This window comes from Sardina pilchardus, chromosome 2 (assembly GCF_963854185.1).
Source record: "Sardina pilchardus chromosome 2, fSarPil1.1, whole genome shotgun sequence".
In the NCBI taxonomy this organism is placed as follows: Eukaryota; Metazoa; Chordata; class Actinopteri; order Clupeiformes; family Clupeidae; genus Sardina; species Sardina pilchardus.
The window spans coordinates 382,984-397,671 of NC_084995.1; the positions used below are offsets into that span (position 1 = coordinate 382,984).

At 44.0% G+C, this 14,688-nt stretch overlaps 1 protein-coding gene across 4 annotated transcripts in view; it reads left to right on the plus strand.

Annotated features, from left to right (window-relative positions):
• The window catches only part of LOC134059361 (histone-lysine N-methyltransferase PRDM9-like), a 34,425-nt gene that overhangs the window by 16,740 nt on the left and 2,997 nt on the right, over positions 1-14,688 (plus strand). For 2 of the 4 annotated variants that reach the window (XM_062515701.1, XM_062515692.1), the window contains exons 2-3: positions 5,630-5,843; positions 9,596-9,802. In XM_062515701.1, the coding sequence (XP_062371685.1) occupies positions 5,630-5,843; positions 9,596-9,802 (421 nt within the window). Of the gene's footprint in view, positions 1-5,611; positions 5,844-9,595; positions 9,803-14,688 lie in introns of all 4 variants that reach the window. The other 2 variants (XM_062515682.1, XM_062515711.1) reach the window with 2 other exon arrangements.

A 14,688-nucleotide genomic window follows, 5' to 3' on the forward strand; every position in this document is an offset into this window, starting at 1 on the left:
TCCTCCACGGCTTAGTTGATGTATTTTCATTCAGAAAATAGCTTTATTTTCAATTTCCGCCAAACTTACACTTTAAGTCCCATTGTAGCGACTTTTGGTTGCAGTTCCACCAGAATTCCACTGGGGGCAGTTGCCTGAGTGCAGAATGAATGCGAGTCTATGGAGCTAGACGGCTGAATTTGGCTCGTTCACCCAATTGTCGTTGAGAGATCTCAGATTTGATTGTAGTTTTTGCAAGTTCAACATGGGTTATAGGTCAAAAGTTGAATGAACGAGTACTTATGTCCTTCCGATTTCTTACAGGTTGAGTTGTTGTTCCCATACCACGCTAGCATTCTGCTAATGAAGCTTGAGTGTATGACGTCATTTACATTTTAACCTCCTAAGGCCCAAGCTGTTTTTTTACATGCAATTTTTATTTCACTATGCTTTTTGGGCTTATTTGAACCTAATTAGAATAAAAACTAAGCATCATCTTTTGATATGATGTACTTTTAGAGAAAAATGGACGCTGGGTCCGAACTTCCATAAAACACAAGCATGTAATAGAATGAAAAACTCTTTTTTTCACATTGAACCCAGCAGATCTTCCCTGACTGCTTTTGCATGAATCAATGTGCATGAACACATGCACACATTTTTTTTTTAACATGTTTTGAATAATTGGGGGGGGGGGGGGGGGGGGGGTTCAGTGTGCTGTGTGTGTGGGGCAGTGGCATACTGATGATCCAGAGGGTGGTGGGCAGTGTGTTGTATGTCTGTGGCTAATAAGACGCTGGTAGGGGCAGTGTGTGTGTGTGTGTGTGTGATGGGGGATTGGCCAGTGTGCTGTGTATGTGGGGCAGTGGCAGATTATCAGGAGGGTGGTGGGCAGTGTGTTGTATGTATGTGGCTGATAATGCACTGGTAAGGGGCAGTGTGTGTGTGTGTGTGATGGGGGGTTGGCCAGGGGCAGGGGCAAGTGCAAAAAGCATTTGGGGGGTGGGGGTGGTAAGAGTAAGCTGCAGGGGGTGAATGATGTATGTGTGTGGGGGGGGGGCACCCAGGGACAGAAGAAATCTTGGGCAGATCCACGGCTCAAGGGGCCAACCCAACTACCTGGGGTCGAGCTAGTAGAGGGAGCCTGTAAGTGTGTGTGTTGGTGGGGGGGGGGGAGTGGGGGGGGGCAGTGTCATGTGTGTGTGAGGCAGTGGCATACTGATGATCCAGAGGGTGGTGGGCAGTGTGTTGTATGTATGTGGCTAATAAGACGCTGGTAAGGGGCAGTGTGTGTGTGTGTGATGGGGGGGTTGGCCAGTGTGCTGTGTATGTGGGGCAGTGGCAGATTATCCGGAGGGTGGTGGGCAGTGTGTTGTATGTATGTGGCTAATAAGGCACTGGTAAGGGGCAGTGTGTGTGTGTGTGTGTGTGTGATGGGGGGTTGGCCAGGGGCAGGGGCAAGTGCAAAAAGCATTTTGGGGGGGGGGGGGCGGGGGGAGGAGTGTTAGCCAGTGTGCTGTGTATGTGGGGCAGTGTCATATGATGATACAGTGGTTTGGTGGGCTGTATGTTGTCTGTAAGTAGTGTGGCTTCCTATGATGCAGTGAAGTAGGGGGAGTTAGGTGAAGGTGGGGTAGGACGGCAGTCGTGTGTGTGTGTGTGTGTGTGCGTGTGTGTGTGTGTGTGTGTGTGTGTGAAAAGTTGAGAAGTATTGTAAGTGTAGTGGATTGCATGGAAAAGTGTGGTATATGTGAATTGCAATCAGGTGTGTTTGTGTGGGGTGGGGTGGGGTGGGGGGCAGTGTGCTGTGTGTGGGGGGCAGTGGCATACTGATGATCCAGAGGGTTTACCGACATTTTTAACCCAACTAATCTATGTATGTATATGTTTAGTTGTTGAATTGTTATTTATTACAGTTAGACAATGTACAGCTTTTAGCTACACCAGAAAAACTTTTTTTCAATTTTTTTCTCTAGGAACTTCAGTCCCTGCGTACACATACGTGTACGTCATGTTTAGCGAGTTCTTATTGTTCTTATTTTACAGGTTTTTTTCCGATTTTTTTTGTCATGACTAATGTTCAACGCTTCTTTAAATACCTAAATAAGAATAAGCTATAAAATAATACAGGATTTTTTACCTGGAAGATGTTTGTGTATGGAGCGGCCACTTGAATTTTCGCTTGTGTTTGCCGCCATTTTGTTTTTTTACCGTAGTATGTTAGACACTTCTGACATCACCAGATGGAAGCATAAGTGCCCTTGTACGTGTCCAAAGCATCCCCAATACAGTAGTGAACACGATTGTGGACATACAAGCTAAAATGTTCTGTCCACGTATGTTGCCGCTAAGCCCTAAGAGGTTAAAAGACGTTTTAAAGCAAATAAGTGACTCTAAAAAATCAAACACCACGCAATACGTAATTTCTTTGCATCCCCTTTCGAAAACAACATCCAAATTAATTGACAAAAATGTATAGTTTGAGAAAAGTGGATTTTGAGGGGTATTGCTCCATAGACCTCCATGCATTCTGCTCTCCAAATGTGAGCGCCTCTAATGGAACAGCGTGGAACTGCAACCATTTCAAAACCGGAAGTATAACGACAGTGGCAGTTCTCCCCTTATTAGACATTCTCTGTTGCCATCGACTTGAAAGGCTCTGCGAGACTTTATGGCGCATTCCTTTTAGTGTTGTCAGTCTCGTACGTTTACCCGCCCGACATGTGAGAATTAGTGACTAGCGTGAACGCTGGAGTTTGTAGTCTTTTGGGAAAGAACATGGATGCCACCAGGGAAGCAACTGTCTCTTAGTGCTGGACATCTGTCTAAAACACAACAAGATGTCCCTCATTCTCCCTTGTTGGGTATGGTAAATGTGAATGAATAATAAACATTTTTGAGCGATTTCAACAAGTGCTGTCGCATTTCTAATGAACCAGGTGGGCATAAGCAGGCTAGCTAGTCATTGTTATTGTTTTGCGCTAGCCTCATTAGCAAACCATCTGGAAAACAAATCATTACATTGTATTACACGCACAGCAAGACCGTTAAATGCATGAATTGGTGACCGGATTGAAGCAGCAATGTAATCTGTTGTGTTAAAGGGGGTGTGTCTGGTGTGTTAGGGGGCAGCCGTGGTGTACTGGTTAGGGCTTCGGGCTTGTAACTGGAAGGCTGCCGGTTCGATCCCTGACCAGTCCACCACGGCTGAAGTGCCACCTAACCCCTCACTGCTCCCCGAGCGCCACTGGTTGGGCAGGCAGCTCACTGCTCTGGGTTGTGTGATTCACCTCACTGTGTGTTCACTGTGTGCTGTGTGTTCACTAATTCGGTTAAATTGGGTTAAATGCAGAGAACTGAATTTCCCTCACGGATATATTCTATTCTATTCTATTCTAAAGCATTCCATTGTCATTAAAACGACCAACAAGGTACAAATACAAAGAAAACACATGTCATCTCATCTCAACTATGGGCGCAGCCATGATTGTTGACAGGTCGTAAGCCCAACTCGGGGTACTCGCAAGTACTCCGAGGTAAAGGGGGCGTTCCTCCGTAAAATGCCGCAAGAAAGCTGGGTAATTTACACTTTTCAACTCGGGCGGGCGACTTACGATACAAATGGATCACAGGGTTCGTCTGACCAAGAGCCTGTGCTACACGGTTTCTCCAAGCGCTTGGTTGACCCGCCTCCTTTAAGTGCCTCGATTTGCTACTGGTCGATGTCAGAAAGCGGTTTGCCGAGTTTAAACCAATAACAACACTCTTTCCTCTGCCTTGAACACGCCTCTACCCAGAGCCGTTGGAGCTGCTCAAAGTTGATTGGTTCTCGACCAAAGGGGGCAGTTCCGCAGATTTGGGGAATTCAGAAATCCTTCCCGATTAGCAGTTGACCAGACCAGCGACAGCAACGCCGAAGGTGTTGCGTCACTGGGAGGGCGTGCCAGGCTAACACAGCGCCGCCATTACTGCGTGGCTGGCTGCTAAGAAATCTCTTGTTAGACATTCTCTGACGCTTTCATTGAAAAGCACAGGCAAGTGTCACTCGTCATACTCGCAGGCACGCAGTAATGGCGATATTCAAGATGGCAGCGCCCATAAAGTTCGCACTGGATTAGTGTATACTGGGCCCTTGTCTGGAAAACATGCTTCTGAGTCGCCACACACAGCAGCTCAGGATGAGTATTCTGTTGCCCTCGGGGACCATGCTGCTAGAGCACAAACTGGCGATAGGCTGAGTGTCTATTTTGCTTTTGCTCTACCCCTGGCTCCTGGTTATATTCAATCGCAAATATGTCGTTCCGGGCTGCCCGAGCCAACCGTAACACCCCTTCGTCTATAGGATATAGGCACATGGGCCATGTCATGTTACTGACGCAGATGGTGTTTGCCTGCAGCAGAGTCTCTCAAGGTCAGGGTTCATTTCCCTGCAGTTTGAATAGGTGCACCAGTGGAGAACACCTCCATCACGGACTGTTTAGAATCCTCCAGCAAAGCCAGCACATCAAACATCAAGCCGTCGAGTCTTGTCATGACCCTCTGGAGGAGTGCATCCCTTTGCTTAGGCTCCAACGCCTGGATTGTGGCCTGCATGTATGCATCACACAGATCCTGCAAACTCTGAGTCCTCTGCTGGCTCTCAGGGTCCATGTCCTCTTGTATCCTCCCTCTCCCCCTCCCCTCCCCTCCCCCACCTCTACCTGTTCCTTCCCTCTGACCCTGCCTCTCCCAGATGTACTATGTGGGGGGCTCAAAATCCGATAAAGCAGAGTCAGAGGCATAGTCTTGAACAACAGATTCCTGATCAAACATGACGGAAGTGTTATGATACAAATGTAAACTTTGTACAGCCTAATGTTGGGAGTAGTGCTATATGACAAAGCCCCTTATTTTAGGACAAAAAAGTCTGAATGTCTAAACGTTTTTTAGGGGCTACATTTTTGCAAGTAAATAATACATGATTAGAAGGCCAAATCATTTTTTAGGCTAGCCTAATGACTGCAGGCTGATACTGATATTTATTTGTTTTTTCTGGTGAAAGTGTCTTGCCTCAGGCTATAATGCAAATCGATTTTTCAACTTTGCAGATGAATCTATGATATTATAATATTGACGATATGTGACTATTACCTACGACACAAACATTGAATTGAATTAGCATAGCCATTCTGTAAAACAGTAGGCAATAGGCTACTATCATGACACTGGCTTGTAAATGTGAGCTATGTGATCTTTTGGCGATCTTTTGACGTTATATTGACTGAAATAAATGCCACTGTACCTGGAATGAAGACATTTCACAGGCAGCGCAGGCAGTCTGCCCAAGACGTGAGAACTCCTTCAGAGTTCGGGGGTATCGGCTTGTCAACAAATGCATGTGTATCCTCTGGTGTAACCATGACAAATGTTACGACAGTAGTAGAAGGCCATACTGTTTCCCAAATCGATGGTCCCCGAGAGCAAAACTTATGTTGCTTTAAGATATTATCTTCTCGTAGAGCAGTGCATCTTCCTCTAGTTAAGACTTTTTCAGACCTTCAATGTGTGGGGCGAAGTGCCTGTGGTGGGGATTTCTGAGACATACTGTATAATGAACATATAGCCATCATGTTTGTAGTCTGACTGTGCTCAGTTTTCTGTCCTCTTTCAGCCATATTGGTGCAGACGAGATCGTCGTGCAGTTGGAATGCCTGCTGCAGCTGTTCCAGAGGTGCTTTGAGTGCTGCAGCGCATGCAGCATCCGTAAGAGGCGTGAGGGAAGGGTCTTAAACGTGACGCAGAACTGCCAGCAGTGTCAAGCCAATAGAAAGTGGAGAAGCCATGAACCTGAACAGACCATCAGAGACCCAGCAAGCAACCAAGAGGTAGGGGCCAGGGGCCGGTTGCACCAACTGGTCTTTACTAAGTCTGGTCCTAACTGCTAAGTTGGTCTTTGTTAAGACCAGGGGCCGGTTTCACTAAGGTAGTTTAGACTGGTCTATGGGTTAAGATAGGTCTTACATTTCTTTATAGACCAGTCTAATGCAAGTAAGCCAGTTTCACAAAAGTTAAGACTATCTAATTTTAGACTTAAAAAAATAGACACCTCACCCCCAGGCTAACATGGGTCTTAAGTGCTATATCACCATTGTAACAACAGAAAAGGTGCTAAATTACGTTAGCTTCTCCATTTGAAATAAGCAGGCTAGCAGGGCCTACAGCGTCTGCTTTAAACTAACCTGGCTAGATTAAGGCAACAATGTATGTTCCTGCCTACGAATAAAATGTAAACGACCTTAAACGTGTAATGCACACATTAAAAGAGCATGCGGACTGGTAAGTTGCATGGTGAAAGTAACTTAGCTTCCTAGCCAGCTAGCCAGCTAACGTTACAATGCCTCTTACGGTGAAGTGGGATAGAACATGGGTAGGACAAGTCGGGAGCAAAATATTTATCCGTTACGTTAGCCAGCAACGACAACCACACTGGCCACTATGCATGACACAAAAAAGTCTTTGTACGTGTTAAACTCCTCCAAAATGCACAGGTTCTCTGAGTGAGTAAAAGCTACGTGGTTAGTGTTCACTCGGCCATGTTTTTTGTTTTGAAAGGAGTCTTAAAATACCCAGATTACCCACAGTTCTTTGCATCTAGTCCTACTTAGGATAGTCGGTGTCTTAACTGCTTTGTACAACACTATTATTTAGACGTCTATGCTAAGTCTGACTATACCATTAGTCTAAGTTATAGTCACAGTCTATCTTAGTGAAACCGGCCCCAGTCTTTAGAATTCAACTAAAGTCGGTTGCACCAGCCGAACTAGTCCTAACTACGCCCGGTCTTAGCGATGCGTGTCCATGTGAATGCCTACGGAACAATGACAACTTGCCTGTTTCAGAGATTCTCTGCTGTCAATCACGCCCCCGTTCGGAGAGGACCGCGGTTAAAGTGAATGAAGGCGAATGTGTGACATGTAGCCTAATGCGTGGAAGTGGCACCTATTTAACTCTAGCCTATAAATAAATAACTTAACATAATTACTGTAGTTCCTTCTCATTATGTCTTGATATAGAATAAGCAAGGAGACGCATTATAGCGTTATCTTTTCAGAGATAAGGCTACCAATAGGCTATGGCAGAACAACACTAACTGGTAGAAGCGTTATCGGCACTGTAAAATGCAGGTAAAAAGTTTACATAGGCCTATAGGTTATGTAAAGAGCTAGACCCATTGGAATACAGAATAACGTCAGCCAACCAGCCACGTTGTGCTAGGAATGTCGTAACAGGTATGCAATTATATCTAACAAATGTAATGTTAGACGGTTTATTTTTATACACTAAACGTAATTGCAGGGCGGGCTAGATACCTATGTATCTTTGAAATGTTTCCAAGTGTATGATTATCCTATTAGGAATGTACAATAAGCTGTTAAAGGTTTTTAATTTGTGAATGATACCGAAAGCCCCTTTAAATGATTGCCAGGCTGGCATAGTGAGTGTCCACCTAATACGAGTGTTATAGCTGGCTAATAAGCGAGCATGAGAATAATAACAATGTAGTTTGCGCTGTAAAAACGACTGTGAGAAGTGCTTAAATGTTTACTACTGAGTAGGCTTAAGATTTACGCCCGGTCTTAGCGAAAAGAAGGCTTAAGCCTAGATGGTGCAACTGGCGTATCTATCAGGTTTGACTTAGAACGCTGAGTTAAGACCGGTGTAGTTTAAGACTGGGCGTAAACCCTGTTGGTGCAACCGGCCCCAGGTGCTTTTTAACTAGGTAGGGGCCACCACATGCTCTATAACTAGGAGGTTGGGGCCAGGTGCTTTATAACCAGGAGGTTGGGGTAGGGTTGGGCATCGATAACCGGTTCCGTCTTGGAACCGGGTTTAACTTATCAATTCAATCGACATCGTACGTCTTTTTTGTTATCGATTCCCTTAACGATTACCTCAGCCTGCATGACGTCGGGACTTTTTCCGGTTTTCCTGAAATTTTGTGTTACTACACGCCCTCTGCGACGACATACTACAAGTCAACCCCGAGAGGAGGAAGAGATCCAAAGCCTGGCCCCATTTCACTAAACGTGATGAATATTCTGCCGTCTGCAACCAGTACAGTATTGTTATCGTGTAAGGGTAGTAATACCAGCAATATGTTAAAACATTTGTCCGTGGAGCATGGGATTAAGCTCCAAGAGTGTCGTGTTCGACAGCCTACGGAGGGGTGCTAACGTTGCCCGGTCCAGGGCTCCAGAGTGCATATGCGCCCAAAATGTTTAAGAGTGTGCCTGAAAATAATTCTAGGTGCACCTGACGCTGCTCGGGTGAAAGCATACGTTTCCTTCACAAGTTTTAATTGTTGACTATGCGTGCAACTTTGCCAAACTGTATATAAGTAACCCCCTTGGCCTGCTCTCTCTCCCTCTCCCTCTCTCGTGCGCGCTCAATGGACACCCGACATGCACATTCACAATCGTGAAACCAATGACGCATAGAAGACAACTAGCGACATTATAATTAATTTCGGTTAGCATCATAGCGTAGGCTACTGCACAAATTTGATTCAAACTCTTGCATTCAAGTTGACTGATCATCTCAATGTTTTCCAACTGTAAGACTCAAAAGGGCCTGTCCCAAGGAGAAAAAAGTATTATCCTACCTTGCAACTTAAACACACGTGGGGAAACTGAACAGTCCAACCAGTAGACTATAATAAGCTAGCCAACTATGCTACTTTGTTTACAATTTGAGGCTTCAAGCCGACAGCTGAATTATATGAATAGTCATGAATGTCATGAATATCAGAAATGTCAGTAGTATAGATTAGAATATATAAAGAATTATATTATATTATATATATACTGTATCTTTATAATTCTTTATAAAGAATATGTAGGCTATATTCCTTATTGTGTTTTAAATAAAGACAAGCTTTTTCTACGCCTTATTGTTAAAAAATCATTCACATTATATGAAAGGAGAGCGATAAAAGGTGACCTTTTGGCGTTAAAGGCGATGCAATGAAAAATGTGGGTGCACCTACATTTTTTGGGAATCGATAAGAGAATTGATAAGGAATTGGATTGATAGGCAGAATCGATAATGCCATCGATATTGATAAAAACTTATCAATACCCATCCCTAGGTTGGGGCCAGGCGCTCTAACCAGGAGGTAGGGGCCAGGTGCTTTAACCAGGAGGTAGGAGCTAGGTGCTTTAACCAGGAGGTAGGGGCCAGGTGCTCTTACTAGAAGGTAGAGGCCAGGTGCTTTATAGCTAGGAGGTTGGGCCCGTAGGGGCCACCACGTGCTCTATAACCAGGAGGTAGGGGCCAGGTGCTTTATAACCAGGAGGTAGAGGCCACCACATGCTCTATAACTAGGAGGTAGGGGCCAACATGTGCTCTAACTAGGAGGTAGGGGCCAGGTGCTTTATAACTTGTTTATACCTTGTTTGGAAATTAGCTCAATGTGTATATACTCAGTCAAATTATGTCTGAGGAAGCTGCAGGAATAGGTCTAGAATTTCTAAATAGTCCCACACATGTTCTGTGACAATTTTGGGAAATTAAGGTTTATTAAGAGACTGGTTGAAATCCACATGGATTTAAACAACTTTGTTGGTGTTTCACAAAGGTTGTTGAGGAGACGGTGCTGTTGTCTTTTGGGGGCTCAGACACTGAAACTGACGAAGAAGTCGTAGATCGCATTAGGGTCACGGAATCTGAGGAGAAGGATGAAGTTCAAGTTCAGGACGCATTATGCCGTGAAGAAGACGAGGAAGTCAGAGGGCTCCATCATGCGAACAGTTCAAAGGACTCTTGCCACATGAAGATAGAGAAGGTACTCACATTCTCTCATTTGTAGGGAAGATATTTTTGAGACTTGTAAAAATGTTGTGGTACTTTAGGGTTAACTGTAACCATTTTCTGAGGCTGTTGAATGGTGCACAGGTGGCCTGTTGATTTGAATGGTGAACAGGTGGCCTGTTGATTTGGTGCGTTTTAAATGGCCTCAAAAATGGTTACCGTTAACCCCAAACTACGTATGTTGTTATAATATGCATATTGATTTATTTCTGGTCATCAATGCACATCAATACAACAGTTAGATCCAGTCGAACTGTTTATTCATATCTGAATGAACTAGAGACATTCCATGAGTCATCATGAGTTGCAGTATCACAGCACAATCCCACTCGAGACTTTTAACTGCTAGTAATCATTCCGCGAATTATACATTACCATTAAAACTACGCTAACATTCCATTCATTCAAAAAAAGTGTCAGCGAGAGATGGTAACAAACTAGCAAACTAACATCATAGGTGGGACACCTGTTTGGCAGGTCACAAGTACAGTGCCTATAGAAAGTCATCATACCCTTTTGAGATAGATACTTTTTTTGTCTTAGAGCCATCAATCTGTTTGGATATGTCTCTATTATAGCTTTGCACACCTAGATAGGGGGATATTTGCCCAATTATCCATGCAGAATTGTTAAAATTCAGTCAAATTCTGTAGGGAATGGCGATGGAATGCTCTTTTCAAGTCAATCCACAGATTTTCTATAGGATTTAAGTCAGGGCTCTGACTTTGCCACTCAAGGATATTCACATCCTTTTTTTTTTTTTTTTTTTAAGTATATATTTTTGGGCTTTTGTGCCTTTAATTTTGACAGGACAGTAGAGAGAGACAGGAAGCGAATGGGTGAGAGAATCGGGGTGGGATCCGGAAAGGACCACGGGGCGGGAATCGAACCCGGGTCGCCGGCGTGCGCTGCAGGTGCCCCAGCCAGTTGCGCCACGGCTGGGGCCACCATCCTATCCTTAAGCCACTGCTTTGTTCTATTGGCAGTATGTTTAGGATCATTGTCATGTTGGATGGCGAATGACCTCCCCATCCTCAAGGCTCTAGCACGCTCCTCCGTCTGCGTCACGCGCACGCGGCACTGGACGTTTGACGTGCGTCATTTTAGACGCGTATACGAGGCATACTCCAATGTCTGTGTCCTGAATGCGCGCCAGCCGATCAAGGTTAGCGCCGGCGCACTACGAATTAACTGTGATACTCTGGGATGTGCGACCACTGAACTAGGAAGAGCCAGGGAAGGAGTGTTCCACACTTAAATACACAAAAGATGCAGCTGTTAGTTGAGGAGAAGCACCACGAGTACTTTCTCATGTCTGCTGAAAAGTTTGATGAGTTGGTTCTTCACATCTCTCCATTTATCATCCACCAGAACAGGCACAGCACACCACGCGTACTGTAGGCTAGCATTCCAAGTTACAGCTAAACTAATGGGTTAGCTTATGGCTAATGTGTATGGGAAATCCCATAGAGATGCTAACGGTTAGCATAATCGATAAAAGTATATATTTAGAGCGAACTTCAGTCCATTTACACAACTTGGATTACATAGGAGGTCTTTGTTTACAACTGACTATTAAAATACTCAAAGACTAATGTTTTGTCATCATATAACAACGTTAGCGTGTAGGAAACGTCAGTTTAAGTGTTCTTCTGTCTCTGCTGAGTTTTAAGCGCTATTTCTGTACGTGCTCCACCTACTGGAGCGGCGTCTTTACAGCAGTTCCGTTTCACACATGCGCAGTCTACGCGTGAAAGAGACGCGCGGTCTTAAATTTTGGTCGACTCAAAAACGCGACGCATGCCGTAAAAATGACGCAATTCTCGTCACGCGCTCACCAGTGCCGCGTGCGCGTGACGCAGACGGAGGACCGTGCCACGGCCTTCAGCTGTCTAGCAGAGGGATGCAGGTTTTCCTCAAGAATTTGGGTGTACTTGGCAGCATCCATTTTCCCTTCTATCCTGATCAATTGCTCAGTCCCCACTGAAGAGAAACATCCCCAAACCATAATGTTGCCCCCACCATGCTTCACAGTAGGTATGGTGTGTTTGTCATGCAGTGGCATGGCAGAGTTTCGAGACCTCTGCACGGACTGTGGGAAGTTCATTAACATGGTCAACATGGTAGATGGTGGACCCAGTCACATCTGTGAGCACAAAGTAAAGCCCATCGTCTGTCCCAACTGTGGCAAAACTATTAAATAGCAGAACTATTAAAAATATATATCTTCGCAATTGTACTAGGGTTTATCGTGCATTGGATTCAGTAGTTTGAAGTGCCCCTATTGAGCATTGATTTCTTTGTTGCTGTTCCTTTTTAAGCAGTACATCCATTTGAATCCTATTGATTATATTAACAAAGTCTGAAAATCATGTGTTGTCATTAGCCGTTTACTGACTGCACAGCTAGCCGGCGATGCACGGGCTTTTAGGCGGCTAGTCCCGACTGTACTCACTGATAGCCGGCTAATTGACGAGGTGATTTACGCTGCCAATTGTCCTCCCCTGAGGGTACACATATCGCCGGGGCGACTGCAGTGAGGACACGAGCCGGCTATGCGGCGGCTAGCTGAGACATGGGCGGAGCTGTCAACAACGAGAGTTGTGCACACACTGCTGAAAGACTTAAAATCAGCAAACAGCTGACTATGCTGAGCACAGCTGTCAGATCATCATCATACTGTTCACATATTAACACTGGTCCTTGTGGTCCATCTAGCACACTGTTCTTTCAAATGTCAATGGCAATTAAATCGCCAAACATCTCAGCATTTATTTATTAATTGCTAACATATTGGGAAAACATAGCCTATCCTGCTTTATCTACAGCCAGGATGAATTAGCTAGACCTTGGCTAGCTTGCTCAAATAACCATTGACAACGTATTTCGTTAAAGCATGTAGGCTAGGCCTATATCATACCCACCCTAAGGTTTAAGAAACATAACAACGTTGTCCAATTTTAGTTTAATGCATTTTTCTGAATTGGAGAGGTCTCCTTATGAGGGTAGGCTCTGCATTTTAAATGGCTAATCGCTAATCGCGATTAGCATCGTTGGTTTAAACTTTGCAGAGCTGTTTTGTTGTTATCACAAAAATGCTGATTGTAACTGCTGGGTCATTCCACGCCAAATCAACCAGAGCCCACGCACTTGCGTCTCAAAAAAATCTGAAAAAGATACCATGTGTGCCTATGTTACCCAGGAGACACTCTGTAAAATGTTTTTGTGCTAAGATCAATACTTTTCAAGTAACAGCCAGTTTTACAGGGGGAGGGGGGTGTCAAATTTGTTCTACCTCTTTTTTTTGTCAAAGTTCACAAGCTCATTGCTCAAGAACTAGAATCTGTAGGAGGCTCAAATTGTGCAGGCTGGTGCATAAATAGGAATAGTATGCAGTAAAATCACCACGAGTAGTCTGGATGATCCTGCATGGTCATAGCAGTCCCTCAAAGTTGATCAAAATTTTATTGGAGTTCTTGGCTGGGCTCTGTTTAGGCTTACAGAAGACATATTTTTACTCAACATAGGCTCTTGATTTTTTTTCTCTTTTTGAAATCAGTAGAAACACTCTCCGAAAAAGCAATGAAGAGAAAAGAAAATCCATCAGGGACTGAACAGCAGACCTCACAAGTTTGAAAAATAATTTTGGATCTCATATTCAGAGCACCTTAACACCTTGTGGGAATATACAAAGATTTTTTTTATATTTTTTTCATTAATCTGCATTACCTCTTCTTTCTAAAAACACCAATTTGACTTGTCTTATGCGAATCTTTCTTTTTCATTTTCCACCCTAAACATGGACAAAATGCACCATTGAGATCAATATGTTTTGTCCCCACCCGGCAATTTCAGTGATTCAGTGATTTTAGTGGCACCTAGTGGTTACTCTATACAAAACAAATCTCTCAATAGATCTCTATGGTGCATTTTGCCCTTGTTCAGGGTGGGAAATGAAAAAGAAAGATTTGCATAAGACAAGTCAAATTGGTGTTTTTAAAAAGAAGAGGTAATGCAGATTATAGAAAAAAATATAAAAAAAATCTTTGTATATTCCCACAAGGTGTTAAGGTGCTCTGAATATGAGATCCAAATGTATTTTTCAAACTTGTGAGGTCTGCTGTTCAGTCCCTGATGAACTTTCTTTTCTCTTCATTGCTTTTTCGGAGAGTGTTTCTACTTATCTCAATAAGAAAAAAAACCCAAGAGTCTATGTTGAGTAAATATGTGTCTTCTGAAGGCCTAAACAGAACCCAGCCAAAAACTCCAAAAAAATTTTGATCAACTTTGAGGGACTCCTATGACCATGCAGGATCATCCAGACTACTCGTGGTGATTTTACTACATACTATTCCTATTTATGCACCAGCCTGCAAAATTTGAGCCTCCTACAGATTCTAGTTCTTGAGCAATGAGCTTGTGAACTTTGACAAAAAAAAGAGGTAGAACAAATTTGACACCCCCCTCCCCCTGTAAAACTGGCTGTTACTTGAAAAGTATTGATCTTAGCACAAAAACATTTTACAGAGTGTCTCCTGGGTAACATAGGCACACATGGTATTTTTTTCAGATTTTTTTGAGACGCAAGTGCGTGGGCTCTGGTTGATTTGGCGTGGAATGACCCTGCTGTTAGGAAGACAGTTTGGAACCTGGCGTGAGGCAGTGAAAGGTATAATGCATAGTCCAAGCGGAATGAGTGGAGAGTTAATATTGTGACGAGGTAAGAATTACTCTGTTAGGAAATGTTTATTACCAGATGAATATGAGGAATGACATTACATGGCAGTGGCCTGTTTAAGATCCCCGTGGCTATATCCCACAACATGGGTGGCATCCCGTAACATAAACCCCTTATCCCAC